General features: G+C 37.4%; 1 protein-coding gene across 3 annotated transcripts; it reads left to right on the top strand.

The window, feature by feature from the left end:
* Positions 1–378: 378 nt before the first annotated feature.
* On the top strand, positions 379–25,341 carry LOC140155066 (cation-dependent mannose-6-phosphate receptor-like). 3 transcript variants are annotated; one of them, XM_072177762.1, is made up of 7 exons: positions 379–586; positions 8,517–8,683; positions 9,171–9,277; positions 10,390–10,541; positions 11,564–11,690; positions 12,336–12,457; positions 23,090–25,341. In XM_072177762.1, exons 1-7 carry the CDS (start codon positions 441–443, stop codon positions 23,094–23,096), a joined length of 828 nt encoding a protein of 275 aa, XP_072033863.1. In that variant the 5' UTR covers positions 379–440; the 3' UTR covers positions 23,097–25,341. The 3 variants fall into 3 exon arrangements, with proteins under 3 accessions (XP_072033863.1, XP_072033855.1, XP_072033872.1); XM_072177754.1 differs by lacking the exon at positions 23,090–25,341 and adding an exon at positions 18,094–18,415; XM_072177771.1 differs by lacking the exon at positions 23,090–25,341 and having other exon boundaries at positions 12,336–12,461.
* The last annotated feature ends 1,663 nt before the right edge of the window (positions 25,342–27,004 follow it).

Below are 27,004 nucleotides of genomic sequence, written 5' to 3'. Positions count from 1 at the left end.
GGGGCAAGCGATTTTTGGCGAGCCGTTCGAAATTTTACCCCCGGGGCTGATAATTATTGCACAGCCCTGAGTGATTGATGGCCTGGCCAACGCGTCACGTTACACGTATCACGTGAGCCGGAGTGAGTAAGAAACATGGCTGCATTTAACAAACGGTGTTTCTTTTTACTACAAAGTTTTTACGGTTTAAATAAAAACTTGAAAAAAATGGATTGTACTTGCAAAACGGTCACTAGTTTTTCTAAATTAGATAATAAACATAGAAAACTAGGTTAACTAGAAATAGATAAATCAAAATATTGAGAAATTACAAAGAAAATTATTTAAAATAATTCATTTTATGGCAACAGTGGTAGTAATTAGAAAGCTCGTCGGCCATTAATTTTGTCACGAAATTTCCGTGTGCGTCGCCCGGTTTTCCTTTGAAAAAATCATTAAAAATGCTGTACAAATTACAGGAAATGGAGTTCACGCTGTTATTTTTATGTATATTACGTTTCATGCATGGGGTTCTTGGAGAATGTACAGTCGACAGTGACAAAGAGAAGCAATACAGGACATTATTAGAACCTCTACATGGCAAAACGTAAGTACACACTATAATCACATGATCAAATGCAGTAAACCTTTGACGAGCGCGTATTGTCAAGGATTCTCGAGTACTAATATACTATAGGATAAGCCACTCGTTTGCGCAAATGACGTCTACGTCTACGTTGATACTTGGCAGAATCCATTCGGACGTGCGGCCAAGGAATTGTGACTTATGCTCAGGTGCGGTGCAAAGTCCATTGTGCTAATATACATGGTGATGACAGCCATCGTGCAAGTAAAAAACCGGACCCACTTAGATGAAGGATGTGACAGCTCCCCGGAATGCCTCCACCGAAGGAGAGGTCAGCAGTGACGCGGGGAGCGCATTCCACCAGGTTATGGTGCGTGGAAAGAAAGCATTCTGGTAGAGTTGGATGCGGACTAGATACAGACTTTAAGGTACATATTTCGAGGTGCATAACAAACACCAAATTGGTGTCATAACAAACACCAAATTGGTGTCGATGACCTGACATGCATGCATTCTTTTGTCGAGAGTTCAGATGGTCTTTCAATTTGTGCCGAGTGTCCTTGGCAGACTTGACTATGCTTCAGTGGTCATGAAAGGATTCAATAGATAACCTCTGCCCCACTAATCCCCAGCTATTGTCTGAAATTGCACCTCGGAAGATATATTATAACAACTCAGTCCCTCAAATGATAGTCATATAACAACCAAAAGATAAATGACTGACTATCATTGAGGACTGAGTTCCGCAGTCTAGATGCGGACTGGTATTATCTGATAATCTGCTAGGGTGGTACTTATATAATATTGGATGGCATTGAGGGTTGTATGAGAATATACTGCACGCGCCATGAATGATATTCAACGAGCCGGTACGGCGAGTTGAATATCATTCATGGCAAGTGCAGTATATTCTCATACAACCGAAATAAAGCCATCAATATTATTATTATTATATAATATGAAGCTGACTGAAACTCATAAATGAAAACATTCATGCATCAGAAACACAAGGCTGTTTATAGACACAGGCCTAGGCATACACATAGGCTAGGCCTAGTCAAGGCTAGGCTGGCCTTGTTATTGAGTTGATTGAATGCACACGCACGCACCACGCAGACAATTGAGTAAGCTTACCGTGAAAATGTTGCAATACCGCCGTGAAACGAGTAACCATGTTCTCTGTGCACCGTCAATATTAAGATACTGACCTGATTAACTAAGATTATACCCGATGAAATCGCCGTATTTTAGCTGCAGTTTTGTGCTGCTTATGTGCTTCGCAGGACAACATGACTTGCTGCACATCAGAGGGAGTCGTGCAGTACCAAAATTAGTCTCAATCACTGTTTGTGAACGCTCTACGTGAATACTGCGTTTATGTGATGCGTGCATTCTGGGTATTGTGATGATGCGCGTGCGGGTATCAAGATATATTGAACAGTTTTGTAAAAATACTGAACAGTTTGATTTAAACGTCATTCAGTACTAAAAATGAGTGGTATAGATGGAAGCTTCATATTATATAATAATGTCTGGTATTGGTTGCTAGCATAGGTGTTACATACTGAGCAGGATTGATGGCTATGGCATTGGTGTGGATTTTGTACATCATGATGAGGCTGGCTGCTTGGCGGCGTTTCTCGAGAGAGTTCCATTCAAGCTCTTGCAACATGGAAGTCACGCTGTCTCGGTGATGGTATCTTTTCAGCACAAACCTAGCCGCCCGGCGTTGGATCATCTCAATACGATTGACATCCCTTTTGCTGTATGGATTCCAAATCACACTACTGTACTCCACATGAGGCCGAACAAGGGAGAAGTATGCTTGTTGGCGTAGTTTCTGTGGACATCCCCTAAGATTGCGACGAAGGAGCCCAAGAATTTGGTTGGCCTTCCTGGTAGCATTCGTGATGTGGGTTTGCCAAGAGAGGTTAGATGAAAGCGTCAATCCCAGATATGGCGACTCTGCAACAGTGGTCAGTTGGCTACCTCCGAGGTTGTACTCCTTGTGGATGTTATTGCGGCGAAGGGTGAAGCGCAAAACATGGCATTTCTCAGTATTGAATTGCATTTGCCAAGTTGACGACCATTGGTGAAGGCGATTGAGATCTTGTTGCAGCAGAACACAGTCGTTGGTATTGTTGATGGGCCTATACATGAGACAATCATCGGCGAATAACCGGAGTTTGGATGTAATGCCAGATGGGATGTCATTGATGAAAGATAGAAAAAGAAGTGGCCCAAGTACCGTGCCCTGCGGTACCTCCGATGTAACCTGGACAAAATCAGATGATTCCCCGTCAATGATTACACGTTGGGAGCGCCTGGTAGGAAAAATTTGATCCATTGAAGCAGAGAAGCATTAATGCCATAGTGGTGTAACTTAGTAAGCAGACGTTGGTGTGGGACTCGGTCAAATGCTTTGCTAAAGTCTAATACAACTGCATCAACTTGCTGACGATCATCAAGAGCCTTAGCGAGATCCTGTGATGTGATGATGAGCTGGGTTTCACATGACCGTTGAGGACGAAAACCGTGCTGAGTGTCAACAAGGATCTGGTGCTTATCGTAGTGGGCCATAACCTGGCTGTATATTATGTGTTCAACCAATTTGCAGCATATCGAAGTGATGGAGACAGGACGATAGTTGCTTGGGATGCTCTTATTTCCTTTTTTGTAAATGGGAACAATGTTTGCGGTTATCCAGTCAGCGGGTAACATACCACAATCTAGTGACTGCTGGAATATGAAAGTCAAGATTGGTGACACCTCTGCAGCATAATCCTTCAAAATCCTGGCAGGGATCATATCTGGGCCTGTCGCTTTCCTGATTTTGAGATCTTGGAGAAGCTTAAGAACCCCGGCATTTGTCACAGAGATGTGATCCATTGGTGGAACTAAGGGTGAACCCATATCTGGTATGTTGGTGGTATTTTCAGTGGTGAAGACTGACTGAAACTGACTGTTGAAAGTAGATGCTTTACCCTTTGCACTGAAAATGACACTGGTTCCATCCTTAATGTTAGATGAGTCTTGTTTCTTAGAACGGATGAAACTCCAGAAGGACTTGTTGTTTTTGTCCTCCAGGTCACAGCAGATTTTGTTCTGAAATTCCCAGTAATTTTGTTTGATTTCCTTTTTCAGATCCTTTTGATTGAGTTTGCATTCACTCCAATCTTGAGATTTTTCTGAGCGTATTGCTTTGTTGTAAAGTCTCCGTTTCTTTTTTGCTTTCCTTCTAACATCATTTGTAATCCATGGGTTGGATTGACTCTTCTTGGATAACTTAGTTGGAATGTGTTTTTCCATGAGATTGATGAGAGTGCCTTTAAAATTGTCCCAGTTGTCTTGCACTGAGCATTTCTCAGGATGGTTGGCAAGAAAGCACTGCTGGAAGTCTAGAAGATCATGTTGCATACTGTCAGTGTTGGCCCTGCTATACATGAAAACTTTACGCTGAGCTTTTTTGCTAATTTTGGGCTTGAAGTTCAACTCAAAGAAGACCATTTCATGGTCACTTATACCAGCAGGCACTAAACAGTTATTAATAAAGCCTGGGTGAGATGTGAGGACGAGGTCGAGAATACTTCGAGTGGCCCCTGATATTCTTGTGGGCTCGGTGACCATTTGGTCAAGAAAGTTGTCATTACAGATGTTGAGTAATGAGGAACAGTTTGCTGGCTCAACAGCACATGGTTTGACCGCTCTGTTTATCCAGTCGATGTCGGCCAGATTAAAATCTCCGCAGAGAACAATGATAGCATAATTCTTCAAACTTGAATCAACATGTAAGTCCGATAGTGAGGATGAGAGATCTTGGAGGATGCTATTGGGTGATTTTGGAGGGCGATAAAAAGACCCGATGACAAGAGGCTTATAACCATGTATCTGTAGAACAATCCAGAGCAGCTCAGCCTCTGTCGCTGTAACACTACATTCAGTAGCTATCAAGTTTTCTTTAACCATTATGAAGACCCCTCCTTTTCTCCTGTTAAGCCTGTCTCGTCTGAACGTGGTGAAACCGGGAGGAGTAATCTCTGGTGTAAGGATGCTACTATTGAGGTGGGATTCGGTTCCTATAATAACATCTGGTTTGTGACAATCAATCAAAGTTTGTAATTCGGGAACCTTGCTATACAGACCGTCACAATTCACCACGATGAATTTCAGGTTTGAGTTAGCTCGCGGGTTAGCTCCCCGAGACTTGTGTTTGGTGGTTTGGGTTTGTGGTTGTGAAGGCTGGGGCTCTTCTTCATGAGGAGTTGGAGCACCGGTACCTAAGAGTTCCGGTGTATCAAGAAAACTGAACGAGTTGGACAGAGGAAGGCCAGTGGCAGTGTTAAAAGCTGGAGGGCTAACATTTGGCTGGCCGCATTCACCACATATCCAGGATATATTGGAGTTTGCATATGTTTCATACAGATGGGTGGGCATGTTCATGCACTCTGTGTGGTACCATCCATCACATGAATCACACTGGAGACAAGATTGCCCCCATTTGGCTGGCTTATGACAAACCATACATGGGTATTTGATAGGGCGTGGCCCTGGGTTTAGTTCAGTGTCATTTGCCAGTAGCAAAATAACCAGCAAGTATGCACGATTGCTACGGACACTGACGGCTTCACAGGTTGACGTTTTAAAGAACTGACGACCTTGATAAGTTTGATCTTAGTGACATCAAGTCTGTATTCATTAGCAGAAATTGTAGATGATGCATTAGCAAAATCTAGACCTGACATCTTGATCCAGTACACAAAGAAGTTTGGAGAGGTTTGGAACTGATTTGGCATATCTTGATCAGAATTAACATTATTAAACTGAACAGTGGAATTAGTAACATTGTCAAATGATGATACATGTGATATGCAGGAAACACATTGTAAGTATCACCAAAGAGCTGGTAAGTTGTAGGACCTGCATCTTGATTGATGACTGAGTCAAAGTTGTACAAGTTCAGTATGGATATGATCAGCAAAAGACAGAATGACCAACACAGCATAAAATAATGGAATGGGCTCACCGGAAGATGTAGAATGGCTGTAAATCCTCTCTACTAGATGAGAGAAGGAGGATAAAGTTGTTAAAAAGCAATCTGGGTGACCATGGTGATATCCTTTGTTGTCAACTCCCGCCGTAAAAAGCAGGTGCAGAATTCTGCAGTCTAAGTTGTTGTAAATACACAGAACAGGAGTCCACAAAATGAACATCAAATGTCGCTTTGGGTGCAAGGCTTCACTATTGGCGTGGATGTAGATGAAAAACAAGCCTTATAGACAGCAATGATGAAATTAAATCTCAAATAAACATGAAGAAATAATGCATTTTGGCACATAAAAACGGGAGCTAGCACAGAACGATGTCGACTGCGCCTGAACATAAATCAGCCTATGCGCCTTCATGCATGTGATGGCATAGCTGTGTAGGAGTGTATTACCTGTGGAAGAGATGATGCAATGTTTACGTCATCGTTTCCAAAAAAATTAAATGGCGAAAAACGGCAAACATTTGATCGAATCTTTCTATTACTATCATATCGTGAAAAACCAAATAGCTGAGGAGTTAGCTCAATATGCTAGGAAAATATTCTGTTCGATGACCCTAGTACAAGGAACTTATACGATGTCCTCATTCACAAACTGATACTATCTGTCCATCGTATAAGACTGTTATCGCACGGCAGCTGGTTGAAGGAATATTACACAGTCAAGAATAGGCGCCATCATTTTTTTGTTCTGATCCCTCCCAGTCTCCCAAAACATCAAAACATCGCACATTTACTTACCATACTTATAAACTGTCCTTTTTCATATAACGCAGACAAAGTAGGGTCAAGCTACCTAGAAATGGTCAAATGTTGGCAAGAAATATCTCTGTGTAACTGTAATCCTATGTAAGTCCCATATCACATCGTTATCAGCGATCGTGATTTTTTTTTTCTGAAGTTTGGCTGGTACCCACTAGCGTCATGCACGTGATGTGACACAGCTAAAATAATCGACCGGAAATCGGGGATCATTAAAATTTCAAAACACAGAAAGCAGTAAACTTAATGGCGAGCGGTCCGAATTTTGAGCCATACAAGTTTACGTGGTGAACTACGATGACCCTATGACGAGACTGGCTAAATAAGCTGTATTTTTGCTGGAAAGGGTCCGAAAAATTGGCAGTCGATGTGCGCCATCTTGGATAAATTTGGTGTACTGAAAATGCCCAGCAACTGTCAATCAAATACAAACTTGTCAATTGAATATAGGATAAGTCTGTTCCACCGTGGCAGAAATACGCTAGCGTTGTTGTGCGAACCGTCTTGTAAATTTTAGGCTAAAGTGCCTGAGCGTTACCAGGGCGTTACTAGGTGTACTGAAAAAGCCTAGCAACTGTCACTCAAACTGCCGATGTGTCAATTAAGTTGCCGTAAAGTGACTTCAATTTTTATACAGGGTTTGAATACGAGTGTCACAGCCCTGATATTGTAAGTATACATCGCGTATTTACTGCGTTGGACGCACTTGTCTCTGATTGGCTGCTGAGGCGATATGCAGTTGCCGAGTGGAAATTTATGAATGAACTGTGCGCCGTACGCGTTGTTAGCGCCGAAATCACGGTAGTCGTGCTCGTCAAAGGTTTGCTGCATTTGACTATAAAGTTAATTCTTTATTTACTTCTGTGGTCCGAGCTGTATGCCAAGCGTACATGAGCGTACACACAGAAGAAATAAACAATTACGCTGATTGGCTGATCAACGCACTTGACAACAAGCCGGTTGACCTATTGGTCGTCGGCGCGGCGCGTTGTAGGCCACCTTGACCTTGTCACTTACACGCGATCGCAATTCACCAGCGCGTACCCGGACCACGGAAGTAATAAAAAATTAACTTTAGTGGGGATTATGCGCTTTCAGTTTCCCACGCGTTTGAATGGGAATTAGATTGCGTACTTTCTCAATGTCTAGTGAGCATGTTTTTTCAATATTTTGAGAAATTGACGTCGAATTTTCTATTCTACATGTATATTGTTTGGTAATAATGTTTTTGCCAATAGTATGTTTAAAGTTGTAATTTTGTGTTTTTGATCGCAAAGATCGGATATTTTTGTTCCTGATTCGAATTCTGAACCCTTCAGGGTGCAGATTTCGGCAGAACTTTGACGATAATTTTGCCTTTTTGGACACTGAAATGCATTCGATCCTTAATTTTGTTTCAACCGAGTCTTAAATTAGCAAGCACAATAAGGTTACCACTTTTATATACATTGATGAAATTTTAAAGAATTTTTTTCAAGTTTCTGACCAGCGCACATCGTTAAGTGTGTATTTCCCATTGACATCCAAAATGGCGTAAGCCAGTCCTTAATATACATAGGTACGGCGTATATAGGACTGGCAAGCGAGTCTAGTACACACCGTTTTTTTTTCAGATTTCCTTTTACAAATTAAGCGTACTGCTAGCCGTCTAGCGCGTATTATTTTGCACAAGGTCCAATGCACACGCTTGACGTCGCGCACATATACGATGGTTAAGCTGTCAAAGGAACCATACCAGTCAATGTTTTAATAAAATCATAAAGAAGCTTACTCATTGTACTATTGTTCTGGCTATTATTATTTTTAAGCATAGAGAATTCCTGCTGCCCACCATATGTATAAATACAGTAATTGCTGTTGTCCATAGTAGTCCTGTTGTCTGTTCTTCAACTGATCGTCTGATGTGCCCTGCGCAATTTGAACCAGTTTCCAAGATCATTTCTCAAACGCATTCCTGTCTTTGAACACAAATTATAACTTTGCATATTAAGACACAAAATGCTTTTTTTTTTTTCAACAAAAAAATTGGGGGTGGGACTTATAGTACTGGGAGGTGGGTCTATACTAGTACTCACATTCAGTACAGTAACCATGGTAATATATGTATGCAATTTATTGATGGTTTTGTCTCTTCTTATTTTTTAGAGTTAAAGACGTTAAACTAACAGAGAATGATGAGTGGACGTATACCATCAAATTTTGTGAGCCAATAGAAGGAATGGTGGGAGTTATGCAGAATGGCAATTGGGATAACAATACAGATGATACACATGCCATTGGAAAAATAGACAGTGCCCATATTAAAGTTGGCAGTAAGTAAAGTTTACAAAATGTACATTCAACACTTTTCTGGACTCGAATTTAGTGACATGTTGTATGTACAGTTAGCATCATTTCAAATTCAGTCATTCACAAATACCAGGTAGACAGAACAGGTGCTGGTCAGTACATGATGATGTTGTTGTAAATGTATGTATTGTGATGGGTAAAGGGCGTATAATTCCCAAGACAAAATGTTTACACTTTTCAAACTGGTGAGGTACCGGTAAAATAAATCTAAACAAAGCAACATTTCTGTATGGGGGACATATTAAGTTATTTAAAATCCCTCTGACTTGTTGCCTGATGCTAACAACAGGATCTGGTGAAATCATGCCATCATTCTTTAACTCTGATTGATGAATGTAAACTTATAACAGAGCCATTAAATTATTGTTAACAATTATTTTAAACATATCACCTCACAGTATTTTTTGTCCCAAGTGAAAACTAATTTTTTTCATTTGTTCTTTCTTCCAGCCAACTGGATAATGCTGACATACAAAAATGGAGAAACATATGGCAGTCACTGTGGCAAAGAGCCCAGACAAGCACACATAATGCTCTTATGCAGTAGTAAATTAATAGTAAGTAATTAAAAACTGATAAACATACATGTATAACCATGGATAGGAATTTGTTGTTTCACTGTGCTCAATGACTCGATGTCAGTAATTTGAGAAGAATTTGTCACTGTATTAAGTTTGAGCTAGAAGATATATATTTAGGTTTTTGGCATATCTGTAACTGTGTACACTGGTCAGCCAGGACAATACTGTACTAAGGCCACCTTAATTAAATCCTGTGTCTCAAAGCTTGTGGGAAATTGAAAATCTAATTATGTGGAATACAGTTCTTTTTTATTGTATTTTTTTAAATTTATATTTTTTATGTGTCAGTACAGGATTTCGAACAAAAAGTATCAATGTTGCAAATGTTAAAATAGTAAACAAATAAGTCACTGCTACAAATTATTATTCTTCTCTTTTATTATTTTAGTGTCCAAAATTTGTGAAAAAATTGGAAACTTATGATCAAATACAAAAAAAAGACTTAAAAATGAATTTCTTGATTTTCAAAGAGGATTAGGTGCACGATTTTACCAACGCGCACGGCAGCTTTGAGACACAGGATTTAATTAAGATGGCCTAACCGTCACCGTCCCTCTGAGGGACAAAATAACAGGGTGAAGAGTAAAATCCTTTGCTACAATGTATTCTGGCATTGAGACTTTTTGTCAGAATTTAGTTTCCGGTTAAACACAGCTTCCTGCCATGTTATACAAGAGGCTCTTCAGGAGCTATTTTGTGGTAACCAGCAGGTAAAAGCCTAGAGTCTGCTTATTTTTTCCCTTGAGTCCCTCATGCAGGCAGTTGTCCACTGTCTATATTTAACATGTGGCAGCAGGAACTTGGTTCCCCCAGACTAGAGTGGTTCTAGGATTATAGTGAATAACAATAGCAGTCTTAGCTTTGTTGGTGTTAATAATGTTGTAATTCATTGACTTGTTTTGCCGGGTCAGTATATCTTGGTTGCACAAAAGGTGAGTAATGTTAGATGAAGTTTAGTTATGGAAAGTGCATGGAGTCTGACCATTGAAAATACAGTGTACACCATGATAATGATTTAAAAGGAAGGACTTTTACATATTTTCCTTTAAAATGTTTCATTTCTATATTTCTGGTTTGTTTCATTTTAGGGCAGCAAAGCAATCATAGAGGAGAATAATGAAAAAGAGCAAGATTGTTCTTATCTATTTGAAATTGAGTCAAGTGTAGCATGTACTAATGGTAGCAGTAGTGGCAGCAGTGGAGACAGACCATTAAGTTTTGGCTCTATATTTTGTATAATGTGAGTATAATACATCAGTTTGGTTTTATCTCAACCATTGTCCACATACCAGTAGGGGATCTAGATTTTTAAGGGTGAGGGCAGATCATTATCTGGACCTCTCTACTGTCTCCTTAAATCTGATATACATGTAGGGGAGTGATTTTTAACTCTTCTTAGTTGACCATTCTCTCCTTACATTCTGTTGTAAATGCTGTAAACAGCTCTCCTTGAAGGCACCAGAAGAGATATTTAATGCTCTCCTGCAAATTCCAAATGACAATCCCTGCCCTTTGCTCTCTGGTTATGCACTAAGGTGGGGAAGGAGCAGAAACAGTTTGCGATATGTTGCCAAAGTCTATTGACTTACTTCTTCGATACCATAATGATCAATAACCAAATAATGCTAGGACTTGACTTGAAAAGGGTTTAGTCTGATAACTTCATTTCTTCCGACATTCAAGAGAGATAGATTAGCTGTTTTCTAAACGAATATGTGGGCAATTTATATATCTTGGTCAGAATTCCTGCTAAGGCTGTATGACATGATTGGCACAACACTTGCACTAATTGAGACAAAGCCTCCAAAGAAGAAGAAGATAAAAAGAGGTTTCCTGTGTTCACTTACAAATAAATTGCAAAGTTCATGAGCTGAAAATATCACTTGCATGTATATTTAGCCCAACAAAAAATCCTTATAGGAACTTTGGGGTCAATATCTAAGTTTTGGAATCTCAGTTAATAGCAAAGTGGGATCTTGTGGGATCAGGAAAAGATATTTTCATACTAATCATAATTGCAAGAAACACCTTCAGAATACCTCAAAACTTTGCTAAGTTGTAAGTCAAACACCTTGAACACTATACGAGTGGATATTCATACGTAGTGGTAGATAAAATAATAATATCATTGCTGAAGACGCTAGTCGAACTAGTAAAACGTTCCAGGTAAGCGAAAAAATAGTGTAGTGTTGAAGTTAAACTCTTCTATTACCTTGAATACTGTCTTAACCTTTTTCACAATGTACTTTCTGTACTCCACAGATTATTAACTGTTATAGTAGCATACATTTTCTTTGGATTCGTATACAACCGCTTTATACTGGGAGCTAAAGGACTAGAGCAGTTTCCAAACGTAGCATTTTGGAGAGATTTGGGCAATCTTGAAGCAGTAAGTTTAGTTTGTGGAACTAGTTATTATGTTTTTTTGTTGAGCGTATATTTGTGTTTAAAAAATCTTTTGTATTGGTGATCATATCTAGTAAATTGGTTTTTGTTATTGTGACAAATCGTGAACAAATACCAGCATAGTCGTTTCTCATTAAACTAAGTAAAGTAAGGTAGCGAACCTCTGATCTATTATAAACAGTGAATGGAATCCCCATCTCTCTGGGTAGAGAGAAGTAATTGAGGTAAAGCACCGTGCTCAAGGACACAACACGCATGACCATGGTGGTGCTAGAACCCACAATCTCTTGATCATGAGGCCTGTGCTCTACCACTAGACCACACATGCCCCCATTAAGCTACTATAGTCTGTCCACATACATGTAGAAGTACAAACCAAATCTGTGGCATTGGGGGTCGATGCTCTGCGTCACACGTGAACGCGACGCGACGCGTAAAGAGTGGTACGCTCGGCAAGTACAAATCGCGCAGCAGTTTGCACGCCAAAGAAGCATTGCACTGAAATAATTATTCTCGTACCTCCAGTTTCCGAGGTCTATTTACTTCGTACTTCTAGGTGGACAGACTGTAGCAAATTTTTGGATGAAATTTGTAACAATATCATTATGTATTCTTCTCCATTGTGCAGGATGGCTGTGATTTTATTTTCCGTAGTAAACTGATTCAGGAACCAAGGAGTTACAAAGGTCTTGGTGATGACCAACTTGGACTAGACGAGGATGAAGAGAGAGATGACCACTTACTTCCCATGTAGGCATATGAATCCTTGTATCATGCTAGCTGCATGTATCAATGTCTTGCTATGTGATGCTGTGTCCTTCCATAAGTCAATTACAAGGTTTAGTTAATGGGGTGAATATGGATGTAGGTGATATTATGTGCAGGTAGGCAACAACCTGCATCTTATCCTTGTCCCTTTAAGTAAGTCTTATCGTATGACTGAATACAGAATGAATTGCATATTTTAGGGGACAAGGGCAAGATCATTGTTTTTGTCATGCATAGAGTGCAGCTGTCATGTTCAGCCTATGTGATGAGCATGAGACTTCAAACCTCCACTCAGTTGATAGTGGGACAATGGTTTGACGTCATCCACACAGTGCATCCATATCAGCCCTAACTAAACCTTGTAAGTGATATTAAAGAGGCATTTCGTGATTTCAACATCTTCTTTTTCAGTATGTAGTGACAAAACCTTATTTCCAAAATTCCAGTTGATTTTACGTTTGTGAGTTATTTACTGTATGTCTAGAGACAAAAGATACAAATTAGAGAATATCTTTGGCAAACCACCAGATCTGCAAGAAATGTTATGTGTGCATAAATAATTTAGTCCAAGGTTTTTGGAGGTAAGTGGGAGATGAGGTTGTGGATTACGAAATGCGCCTTTAATGTGCAGTCTGAACCAGGCATACTGAGTGCATGTCACACGTAATAGTGGCAATTTAAGTTGTCCCTAGATGTACACATATGACATAATTGGTATTAGTCCAAACCTATTATTAGCTAGTAATATTAAATGTTATTCAATAATTACTACATCATAATAAGGCTACATCCAGAGTTTTTCGGAACTAGAGATAGATGCCGTTGGTGGCGTCTGGCCAGATGAAGGGGGCTATACCCGGCTACCTGTACATGTATAGACCCGTGACGTCACACAGACGTCACAGGTCTATTAAATCTGTCGATTAAATGCACTTTTTTTGGCCCAGATCTATGCTGTTTCGTATATTTATCAGCGTTTCCAACCCTTTTGAAACCATTCTAAGGCATTCCATGCGCTACAATGTCAAAATTGTGGCTACATCATAGATATCTCGGGCATCTCAGAGCATTACCTGGTTTTTCCATATGAAAGTATTAACCCTAACAGAACTAGGACTCACTAAAGCTCACTATTAAAACCGCTCTGCGTGCATGCATTCCACGGGACTTGATGACGCAATCAGACCAAGTCATATATACCCAGGGAATCGTTGGCGGGCCAACGTCACCTGTGTAGCTACATGCTGGGGATCTTCTGCGTGGCATGCGAGGGTCCGAGGTTCGAACCCGGGGTGCCAAGTGACTTTCTTCTTCATCTTCTCTCCTTTTTCGTTCCTTCTTTCCCTTCCGATAGCCAAAAAACCTCGGGTAGGGTTAGGGTTAGTGACCATGCATATTTTCCCTATATGCCTTCTTAACCCTAACAGAACTAGGACTCACTAAAGCTCACTATTAAAACCGCTCTGCGTGCATGCATTCCACGGGACTTGATGGCGCAATCAGACCAAGTCATATATACCCAGGGAATCGCTGGCGGGCCAACGTCACCTGTGTAGCTACATGCTGGGGATCTTCTGCGTGGCATGCGAGGGGTCCGAGGTTGAATCCGGGGTGCCAAGTGACTTTCTTCTTCATCTTCTCTCCTTTTTCGTTCCTTCTTTCCCTTCCGATAGCCAAAAAACCTCGGGTAGGGTTAGGGTTAAGGTGTTCCATCAAAGCTTTCGTCGTGTGCTGCCACCTAGCGGTGGTTCCGGGAACGTTGCGTCTAGGAGGACTGTGCAATATCTTGCTATAATATCACTACATAACCAGGATTTAATGATTGTGTCAATGACTTTAGGAGCAAAGAAACTCAGTCCAGTCCATCTCTCAGAATTAAGTACCTATATCAGGCCAGTAGGCCAATGCACCTGTTTACACGGTATCAGGGTTCACGCTCAAGCTTAACTGAAGGGGTTGTCTGGACCCTATAACTTGAAATTTTGTCAATATATGGGCTCCCGTAAAAATTGATGGGGTCCGAACTCCAAAATTGTTCACGCAGAAAGATAATGCATGGGACACTGCCTTGGTAAATTGGTTCAGAATTTGGCAACAACATTTTATTATTGTGTGCTTTTGCAACCGCAAATTTGCAAACTTTTCACTTCGTAATCGGTAGGGGAAAATTTAACAAATTACTAACTGTTGCATTCAAATAACAAGAGAAATCTATAAATTCCCATAAAAGTACATGTCAAACACAACACATCGCAGAGTAAAAATTCTCACATTTGGAGATGATCATTCACAGCGCAATGAATTTCCATAGTCTGGACCCGGAAGTATACATTGTAAAAATCACAAATTTGCAACAAAAATAGATGGTCACGCTCTTTCGTTCGCCATGCATATCCTTGCATAGTTTATAACAAATCAGGATTTAGAATGCTCTCTGTGCTATGATTCTGTGACATATTTTCTGAAATGATCAAAAAAGATTTTGAAATTTTCTCGTGCTTGAAAAATATGTAGGTTTCCATTTTTTGGTCCCAAAACTAATAATATTACATGTAAATCTAACACGTCCCGGCCATCAATGTCTATGACGCAGAGACGCACTTAAGCATGAACACTGCATGGCATAATCTATGAGAAGTCTTTCATTGAGCATACCCATTAATACTTAATATGTGTTGCATTATAACATTTGAGTAATACCCATTAGTTTTTCAGAAGTCACCTTAAGACTAGGAGAATCTGGACTCTTCTTGTCTAACCTATTTGGAAGATACCAAGAGCTCTTGAGATACTGGGCTAAATGTGTATTCATGTTGTGCACCATTAATATGATTCTAAGTGCAATGGTGTCAACTTGTAGGCAGAGTATTTATGGCTGGGATATATAAGATGCATACAAATCACAAGAATAGAAAATAAAGTATTACACTCTATGCTATTTGCTTCTGCTATTTGCTTCTGCTAGCAAAAGTTTTTATTGACACTTAGTAGTGCTTTTTTGGTTCCCATCACTAATTAGATGTGCATTTTGACATGAATGAAAGAATTCGGCTATGCGTTTTGGTTCAGTGTCACGCTCTCTAGTGATACAAATTACTGATCAAGGATTGGCACTCCATGCACCTGCTTTGTGTATTGAACATTTGAAGTATTGCCAGCAATGTAAATTGTATAAATTTGGGTGCAATCATTTTACTTGAATTTCTCAAGAATCTCAAAATATTTGTTGTATTGTAGTAATTACTGTGTGTTCATATTGATCTTATTCCATTATATATTTTAAATATAACCATAACTATTTGAATCTTCTCATGCACGCATGCTACATGTATATTATAGATTTGCACCACTAAATGTCATACTAATAAAAATACTATTTTTGCTTTATAGTGATGCAAAAAATGTATCACCTACAAGGGTAGAAATATTGCAACAATCCCAGTTGGCCCCTTTCCAGCTGCAGAATTTTCCATTTGCCTCTTCTTGTTGCTTAATTATTCTAAAATGTGTTCTTCATCAAAATTGACTACCACTGAGCTGAGCTTTGCTTAGGAAGCGATCATGCCATAATTGTAGTTGGACATAGGGCCAAAAATGAAATTGTCAGATATTGCAGGAGAAATTGGATGCAAAGAAGTGATGAACAGAAAGATGTTGGAAAAAAATGAAGAGGAAAAGAAGAGAACAGAGTAAGAAGAAGAAGAAGAAGCTATAAGTGTGGAGAAACTAGCTGATTCATCAAAAGCATTAACAAATGAGAGTAATAACTGCATTATCTTCCATTTCTGAATGACAAAAGTCTAGCACTGTTCTCTATGATTTATTTTCAAACTATTTTGCAAAAAAAAAAGGAGAAAAACAATTATAATAAATTTTCATCATTTCAGATACATGTTCACACATTAATTGTAATGTTTAGCAATAACAACAGGTCTATTAAGTCAAGAGCATTTAAGGTTAGCCGAGAGTTTTTCATGCGCTTGATTTCAGAGGGAGTAAGTTCATAACAGAAACAGCCATGCAGAAAATGCACAAGCGTACCGCGGGACGTAGGCCTACTTATAATAGAATATCGATCCACGGTCAAGACATGAAAAGGCTATGAAACTTGGCTTAGCTCGTGCCGATGCCCGGAGCTCGTGAGTCGGGGGGTGTCATGAGGGGCGGCATGCCGGGTCGGATGCCGGGGGGCACAAGCCGTTTTCAGCAATTTTCATAAGGATTTTATCAATTTTAAAATTGATTTGGGGCACTTCGTCAAGCTACGCCCTGGAAAATTGGTTGATTTTGAATTTATAGCCTTGATAAATCAATGCTGCTATTCCCCTGATTACAATGTAATAGGGTACAACAATAACATCAACAAAAATATCAAAAAGCAATTATTTGCAAATCGAATTTGGGAAGAATATTCAACAAGACAGACTTAGCAGGCCTACAAATTTCTGAATTATATAAAGTGAAAAACAATCAATCACGAGTCACTGCAGTCAGCGAATCAAATAAAACTAAAAAGAAAGGAGCAAGAAAGAATAAAGAAATGGTGAAAAAGAGAAAGAAAGAGAGAGAAAGAGAGAGAGAAAAAGAAAAAGAACGAAAAAGAAAGAAAGAAAGAAATGAAAAAAAAAAAATGAAAAAGAAAAGGAGAAAGAAAAGAGGAAAGAAAGGAAGTAAAAATGAGAAAAGAAAAAAAAGAAAATTCAGCCACACGGGACTCGAACCAACAAAAATGTTTCATAACAGATCCCCAGTCCAACGCTCTATCCACTCGGCCATACATCAGCTTACGCAATTGCTTGTTCCCAAGCGGATATATAACTATAATTGGATGCAATTGCGTGATTACAATCGCGTCCGCACAATGGCTCTTAGAATAAACACGCATGTCGGCGCTGAAATTTTGAACGAACTGATGGAGGAAAAACCTCGTTTTTTGCAATACTAGCTTCAATTTGGAGTGAAAATCAAATGGGGTAGCAATTGGCAGAATGTTGAGAAATAATGTAGGTATTCAGATGTCTGAATTAACGTCCCGTAATCCAGATATCGATACTGTAACAAAACAGTGTTTTGTGGTACAAGATTCTCGAAAATTGTTCCCAAAAACGGGCTAATAAAATTTAATCGGTACTGTATTTTGTTCTTCCCCATGGCAACATTATTTCTTTGGTCGATTTGTAGTACAATACAAAAAGAGAAAATAATCACTCTGCGTGGTTTTATACGGAGCGAACATTTGAAAAAAACTGCATGGAACGCGTTTTTGATCTTTTGAACATAGTGCGTAAAAATGATTTAAACAAAGGATTTTTCAAACGGATTCTAACAATTTGTATAAACACACAAAAACAATGTAAAGATACATCCATGCACCAACATTTGACTCACTGCGATATTTGATTGCTGAGAAAACGCGGTTTTAGAGAACAACTTTATACGCCTTTTATACGCGTTTTTATACGTTTCTTCGTGTAACCTTAAAACACAAATCACTTGCACACAGGCACATATAGGATGCCTGCACACATAACATAGACATTCAAGGATAACAACAATTGAAAGGATAAATTAGCATTCAAATTTCAGTTACATGTATTTTTCATGTGATTTTCCTTCAGTTATCGCCAGGCCACTGCTTACGGCACTATGGTCAAACAACATGACACTGAGCAGACTTGATTGAATGAATGCATGTTTTTATTATTTTTATAAAGCCAGTGACTCATTTATACCCTATGTTATTAAAAATGTAAAATATCAGATTAAGCAAAACTGTTTGCAATGGAGATGACATTCTTCATTCAACAAATGAAATGATTATTTATACTTTAATGTGTATGATTAAAAAAAAGTGAGATAGTGGAATGGCGGTGAACAGGCCCATATGCAGGTTTGCATTTTTTGCAGTGGTGCAGTATTTTCCAAAATGTTGACCCCCCCCCCCCCAAAAAAAAATTACTTGCATGCAAAAAGTGAAATTTAGCCTCTTAAAATAAAATTTTGTGTGTTCAAGTTGTCCATTTGTGAATTTTCCTCTCTAATTTGGATTTTGGGTATTTTTACTCTGGCAGTGATGCATGTCTGGTATTTTTGTTTTGTTGACATCAAAGTTTTTATCATAATTGTGATTTGAGTTGGGTTACAAACCATTAGGAATCTTATTCAAATTTATGGTAGAGAAAACAGCTGGCCCTATTGTTCATGTTAGCAAAATATTTACTGGCCTGTTGTGACAGTAGCCAGGTGACCAGCCACTATTTTTACACCCGATCTTCAGTATTTTTGGGGTACAAAGAAAAAAAAGGAATAGTTAACAGTAATTATGTTGTAACACATATACCTGAATAACTTCTAGTTTTAGTTAAAAATATCAATATTAAAACAGGTAATATTTACTTTATATTCATGCTTCACCTGTGAATTGTGATTGCCTTTGAAACATATCTTCTACTGTTTAATAGTAAGACATGAATACAACTCAAAAGATGGTTTGAATAGTTGCTCAAACCTAGAGAAAAAAATTACGAATGAATAGTTGTAGTTAAATTACAAGTTTATATAAAAATATATTCTTGATGATTAGGAATTAGGTATTACATTTGGGTATAGCATATCAGCATACATCTGAATGCAGCATATTTCAGCATGTGCATGTTGAAAATGTTGATTTCAGTGCATGTCCATATTTCAAAGATTAGTGAATTATTGTGTAAATGTGTGCCTTCATGTTCAGACAACAATTTGTGTTTCAAAACTGTGCAAGATATTTTAATATCTTGCACAATTTTGAAACACAAATTATCTTCTATACACTTGTGTGGAATGATGCTGTTTGTAAGAATTGTGTTTCTAATAATGATAAAGTTGCAATAAGTACGTTTTGGCAATACTTCTGTTTTGATATAGACATTTGTGCTGCAGATCTAATCTAATTCAGTATTTCTTCCAGACAGGGGTGGGTCCAGGATTTGTAAAATGCTAAATTTACTGGGGCACTGACATGATAAAATTGGCTGTTATTGAGTACCGTGAAATTGATAGATATTGCATATTTGAAGGAGGGCAGGTGCCCCTCCTAACCCTGGATCTGCCCCTGCTTCCATTAGATTGGTATGACACTTTCAAGTTCGAAGTAGGCTGAATCTATCATATATTTGTTATCATTCATAGACATTACCTAATCAGTTGTACTGACAAAATAGACAGTGGCATAACAATCTTTTAATATTAGTGCATGCAATTAAACTGCTAGACAACATCTTATAAATGAAATCCAGGCCAGTACACATCCCAACTGAAAACAATTTAAGCAAGGAAATGTGCCAGTATTTGATTCAAAGTTTTCAAACCCATTAACTTCCATTTACTAGTTGGATGCCTATTTCATTAGGCTACTGAATCCCATACCAGCACATTTCCTTGCATTTTTCTCAGTTGGGTTCTGCGCAGGCCTGGATTTCATAGATGTTGTCTTGTTGCTTTGGATTTGTTAACTGTTCACTCTTTCCTATACAATATATGTGACATGATCAAGGGGAAAGAGTCAGATTTCACTAATATTGTTTTTGAGATATTGGTAAAAACAGTGTTCTAATTCTTTTGTTTTATATTGTTTTTAGCCATCGATGAATTGCTCATGATTTTGATATGGTTTGCATCAAAATGTAGCATTCGTAAACTGCCAAAAATGATGTTAAAAACTTTTTTTTGAAAATTGCTGACATGTGACTCATACCCCTTGGTCATGTCACATATTCAGTTATTTCCGTGTAGCAAGCAATCATTCCCCATTGTGTGTATTTGTTCTTGTGCAGGATGCATAACCCCATTACTTACTTTATAGTTTGTTTCATATGCTCATAATAATATTAGAAGAAATTATATTTAATGTGTGTTGAATTTCAGTATATTGATGGTTACTATTTTCTAATACAAAACTCTGTTATTTAAGAACTAAGATGATATATTAGAATGAAAGTTTTCAAATATGCTTGTGCTATTCATCCTTATCTATTTTGATTAACAAAACTAGAATAGATTATGTGTCAAGATTTTCTATTACGGTATATTAGTGACTCAGTTGCTAAACATTGTAAATAGATATTATGGAATGATTTTAAGGTGTTTTAGTCTGATAGAAGTTTAACAAATTATTTTTGATCAGCACTTGCTATTTTCTATGAAATGATGTGAACATTTAAAAAGAAACACTACACTAACAGTGACTATTTAAAACAGTTAATTATTTCCTACTTGTATAATATATGTTGATGGACCAACAATAAAACTATAAATTCAGGCATTTTCATACATTCCACCTGTTCATATCAAATTTGAATAAAAATGGTGATGGAAGAAAAAGATGTTTGTGTTTGTGCTTGTTTTCTGAATCACTGTCAGTAAATATTTATTTTGGAATTGACAAAAATTAAGACAACTATTATATCATTATGAACACGGCAGAGTGCCGAATACACAAGATTGCTGTTCTGAGTAAACAGTGTTTGAAAATCGTGGTACCATTCCAATTGGTCCTTCTAAAAATTTAGAACATTCGTGAGCACTCACTTGAAATGTTTATTAAAGAAGTGAATGGGCACAAATTATCTGCAATACTTGCATGTTTTGAAACAATCAATATATCCCTCAAAACAGGTATTTACAGCTATTCGGCTTTATGCTATATCCAAAATGTCTCTACCGTTGCGCAAAGAGTTGTATTCGGGGTTGAATATGCATTCAACTATGTGCAAACCATAACACGCATCCTTGATTTTGGGCTTTTGTGTAGTAATTACTGGATGTCCTAAGGCTATAGACTTTAAACTTGGTATGGTATATAAGTTAAAAATTATCATCCCCTGTAATATTTAGCAAAAACTCGAAGATTTTAAAGCAGAAATAACAATATTGGCCTATATTTTGCGTATAAATTTTTGGGATTTCATGAGGGCACACTCGCATTATTAAGCTATAGCAATATCATGTGAGGAATGTTTGTACTTATTTTGGTATCACTGGATAGAAGATTGGTATCAAATATAATAGCATAGGACATTTAATATCTAAAAATTGGCGTTTCCAGCTATACACTACTATTATAGATCAACCTGATTTAAAAGCACAATTCGTCTTTTTGTCAAATTCATTAATCGCACTAAGGCGCAATTCATCCATATCTAAATTTCAATACCTATTTTCGGGAGTAAGATTTACCATTAATTTTAAGTGGAAATAAAAGATCACATGAAACGTAATCATCAGCATACCTCAATTTGCTCAAAATTCTTGATTCGTCATTCTGCCAAATTCATAACGATATAGACCTGCTTAAGAGTGAAAAACCACTCTGAATTTCAGAGTGAATTTAACTTAGCTCTAATAGAGTGGGTTTTAGCTCTAAAAGAGTGAAAACAGTACATATATTTCACTTGCGATTTCGAGTGAGCCTCACTCGCTCACAGAGTAGCTCAAAATCTCACTCTTTGTTGGAGTGAACTGTCAGCCAATCAGAATTGCAAAAAATTGGCCGATATTTGTTGAACTTGTGTAACAAGATCATAGATGGCGAATAGTGTGTGAATGAATGGCGAAAAGAAAGCGGATTTGATGAAGAAATAGACAGCGTACTCAATAGTGATTACATTTATGTGTAGGTCATAACTCATAGCAAGTATACACTTGGTCTGGAGACACCGGCGGCAGTAAGCTTAAGTCATATATCTATTGTGTGCAGTTTGTTGCCGGTATACATGTAGGTTATGCTGCTTCACGCTTCTCCAGACTGTGATCTGTAAACATCTGTAAACATGGTAAATGCCAAGAGTTATGACCTACACGTAAGTGTACTCACCATTGAACAGTTTGACTATTAGCTTCACTAAATTCATAGTTTTTCATCATTCATCCCACACTGAATTCGACACATTGTGTATGTGCTTAAGCTTTAGACCAGTTCAACATTCCTAGATTGGGCCCTACCCTTGCATGGGCCTAGCCTTACAACAATTTGAAGCACATAGTAGCTGTTATGAACTGCTATGATATTCTTGTATATAAAATAGGCCTAAATGAATAAATAAATAAATAAATAAATGCTCTTTTCTGATTCACTCTTTTCCAGAGTGAATTTTTCCACTCTTTTTGAGAGCAAATTTCACGCTAAAAGATGGGTCTCCCTGGCAGCTCTTTTTTTGGAGTGAGATTTCACTCTTTTACTTTTAGAGTGGTTTTTCACTCTTACATTTAGGGAGTTAAAATACCACATTTTAATACTCTCAACCAACTGACAGTTTAGGGTATTCAAAACAGAGTCTGGGGCATCAGATTTAAATAAAACTCTTTCTTCATAATAATTACATGAATCAAGGGATACAGTAGAGAAATATCCAAAATCACATCTATTTAGGTTTTCTTTATGTTGGTAATTTATTGGGCTTTTGTAAACATGTTTAATCTGGCTATGAAGGTAAAAATGTTTTAAAAATTGGACTGAGAGGGTGAAAGTTTAATTTTTTGGCTATAAATAGGAGCTCAACACATATTGATGTTGCAATGTATTATTCTGTCCAAATTTTCTGATGGTTATTCTATCTTCTTCTTTATTCTTTACAGGTATTGAGTGATAGAATACATCAAGTATGTGTGCTTCTTCTATGCCATGATTACCAATCCAACATTGATGATAAGTACTGATTATGAACAGGGTCTGGCCATTTTGCAATGAAAATTATGCAATTGTTGCAGAAATTGCATGAACAATAACAAAATGCAATTTCCCTGCTTGTCACCAGATTTCCTACTATGACAAGTGCTGGTCCTGCTGATGAGATTAACTTTGACAAACTTTTGCATGGCTCTATGCAGGGACCGTGTATGAAGGGACTAGAAACGGCTTCCACCCATTGTACCATGCAAGTTACTGGTTTAGAAATTATCCTCGGTTGAGCAAGCATAAATAATATGTTGATCGATAGACCCTGGTACGAATCCAAGCACAGTTACAATACAGCGTGTGGCTTGTCTTGTACATTGCAAAATGAGCCTTCATGTTTGCCTATAATGATATACTCTAGAAATGCAAACATAATTCATCAAAGAACATTATTTTAAGAATTATTTCAGTATTCAAATCAGTAGGAACAGACAGCGTACGGTGTACACATTCAAGAAAAAATGTAAATTTGTTTGTTCTAGTATTCTGTATCTCCACAAAATTATCACATTTTGTCTCCAAAATCCTATGTAAATGATTCTCAACGGTACACAGAAATTATTTTCGACAAAGGATAGACATTTTACACAATTTGACATAACTTTAGAAAATAGTGGAACATTTTGATGTGTTTTTGGTATTTTGTAGGGCAACATGAGTAAATAATAAGAAATCAAATATTGTCCCCTCGGCGCAACTCGCATGGTATCGAAGGTCGTAAAAGATAATCCGATAACAATAGCTTGACAATAGCTATCAATAATCCGTTTTGAGTCCCTTCATACATGGTCCCTGCTCTATGGTAACACTGTATGTGTGGCACTGTTTAGAATAGTCCTTATACAATTTTTATATAAAATTGGATCGGTTGAGCCCATATTTATTGGTCGAGCTATGAGTTTTAAAATATTGGACGAGACCGTAGTCTCGCCCAATATTTTAAAACTCATAGCGAGACCAATAAATATTGGGCGTAAAGCATCAATTTTATCATTATTATGTTTTGGATCCAATATTATCACAACTTGGATCCATCAAAACATAATAATGAAAATAATGGGATACATGCATCTTGTATATACCAGGTCGTTGAAAATTTGTGTTCACATTCCTGTATGTTTTAATAGCCTTGGAGCTGGTGAAATAAACCAGGATTATTATATTCTAAAACATATTTTGACCATGACTAAGTGGCTTATCATGCCTTTTTTGCAATGAGCAAAGGGGATGATGGTCCTTAGCAGTTGAAGGGGTGGTGGATGGGGTGCCCTATACCCTGGAATAAACCCTTTAGTTATGTCACTTAATAAAACCTGGTGAACTTGAAAGTGCAATATAAAATATGAGGGATGCATGGATATTTTACTTTTTGTTAAAAATATCCTTAAACTTAAAGCTATATTGTAACATTTGCTGAGGAGGACACCCTCAATATTTATCGAAATTTTGTGTTTTACAGTACGATTGTATAGTTTAATAAACTAACATACCCTGCTATGGTCAAGACTTTAGTTTAGGTACTGTAGTTTTGTCAAAATCCAAGATTTTGAATAAACCATCTGAACAAGATGGTTTATTATTACAATGGAAATATTAGTCAAATGCGTCCGCGATGTTCATAACAAAATACGGGCACATCAAAGGACCATACTGTAGCATGACCGATGGAATGACATGCATTGGCGACATCGATACTGGTAGTAAATTCCAATTTTCTTTACTTTACCTCAGTTGTTCGATTCAAAATTAAAGGGGGACATACTGACAGTAAAGGCTGACATTTTATGGAAAAGAAATATTCATCTATGTTTTATTGAAATGTTGCAATATGGCTTCAACTACTATTAAAGTAGCTTAGCAAAACTGATGGCACTCATACAGCATCACCTTTGAACTTCACTGGTCCAGGTTGACCTTAACCATGTGCACAAAATATGATGAGACTTAGCAAGATGAAGCTGATGTTGTCAAAATTGACTTTGTAATACACCAAATCATGATACATGTGATTTTCATTTCTCAACAATTAATTATTCATTCAATTTTTTTAAATATAATTTTGGTAGCAAAATTTAGTGTTTAACAGTGGTAGCGTAAAGGGGGGCACGGGGGAAATTCCCCCAGTCAGAACTCTTGCCACCTCCCGTTTCCCCCAGTACCCAAAATTACAAAAATGTCCACTCTTTGCGGCAATTTTGCACAGGACTTGTTGATTTTTCCCCCCTGAAATTTACTTTGTCCCCCAATGCCCCCTCCCCTAAAACTAATTCCTGGCAGCCACTGGTGTTTAAAGCGTGCAAATTATTATTATAAACGAAAGTCAAACTATAGATCCTAAAAGAAAATTTGGTCAACATCCTACTCAATTTGCTCAATAGCATCATAAATAACTACTGATTGTTTTGTAACATGTATTATTCATTTCTACACACACCATTTGTAATGAGATTGAAATAATATGTTTTGTAAAAACAAATGAGGGACTGAATACAGGGTGTGTCAAAAATCTAACAAATGTGGAACCAAACATTTCAGCCACCTCAATCCCCATGGTTGAAGGTGTATGCATGGCCCTGAACAACAGTTGGAATAAACTTTGGAAGAGGTCAACACATTTGTTGGGTTATTGTTTTAAGTGTATGGAACCATTTGTGCTATTAAATTGTTTCGTATGATAAAATTTTAAATTATTATCAAGATTATGTAAATATATTTAAAGACATGAAATGTATTTGCAATGAAATATTGTCAAATTTCTATATGTGAAATTCAAGAGAGAGACTGAGAGGGAGAGTGAAAGAGGGTGTGTGTGGGGTGTGTGTGTGTAAGTATATGGTAGATTACCGCAATAATGTTAAGGGGTAGTTTAGGGTTGCTGGTTAAAAAAAAAATCTGAATCAGATTTTTGAGTGACACAACACAATACCCAAGAGTTGGAAATTCCAATTATGAAATGAAAATTAATGAAAATTAATGCAAAATATTGTTGATGTAAAATGTTGAATAAATCATGTGAAAATTAGAAATAAAACAAGGCAATATCCATTGAAAAATTCCTAACTGGTAAACCTGCAAAGGGTTCTTGAAGTTATTAAAAATCATAAAGAACATCACAAATATGCTAATGCATATGTTTATTTTACCAAAACAACATTGAATTGTCCGTAATGAAAAATTAAAAAAGAAAATTGAAGAAAAAAAATCATGTGATTTAAAAATTGATTTTAATCAAGCAACCCTGGGGTAGTTAAGGTAAGATTATCACCATTATCACTGTTGGTTGTATAATTCATTTGGCATAATTTGCTAAGATTGTAAGATGTTAGTTGATCATCATATGTAAATCCGCTACATAACTGAAAAACAAGTTTTTTCTGGTTCTCATTACATTCTAGTAACACAAAAATGAATGCAGCTGTTGATTGACATTTCAATAGACCTACAATGTATATACCATACCATAATGGTAGAACATATTAACCTCTTTTTTCAATAAGACTGTTAAGTGCTTTCTAAGTGCTCATGCCCACTGATCATTTTTGGGATATTTTTTTTTATAAAACATAAACTGCACAATCCATGTCCCAAAATGGACCTGTATGGAAAGTAATGTGTCAACACAGATTGCCACGCAATAAAGACCAATTCATTTTTTTAATTAAAAAAAAAATCCTTCGTTATTAGATATTTAGACTATTGTGTTCAAATCTCAATAAAATATTTTTAAAAGTACCAAAGAACCAAAAAGTACCAAAAAACTTGTCACTTCTTGGTATTTTGCTACAGTTTAATTTTGCGGATTGTCAAAATTGCGT

The sequence above is a fragment of the Amphiura filiformis genome, chromosome 1 (genome assembly GCF_039555335.1).
Source record: "Amphiura filiformis chromosome 1, Afil_fr2py, whole genome shotgun sequence".
In the NCBI taxonomy this organism is placed as follows: domain Eukaryota; kingdom Metazoa; phylum Echinodermata; class Ophiuroidea; order Amphilepidida; family Amphiuridae; genus Amphiura; species Amphiura filiformis.
This window is presented reverse-complemented; position numbering and strand designations above follow the sequence as displayed.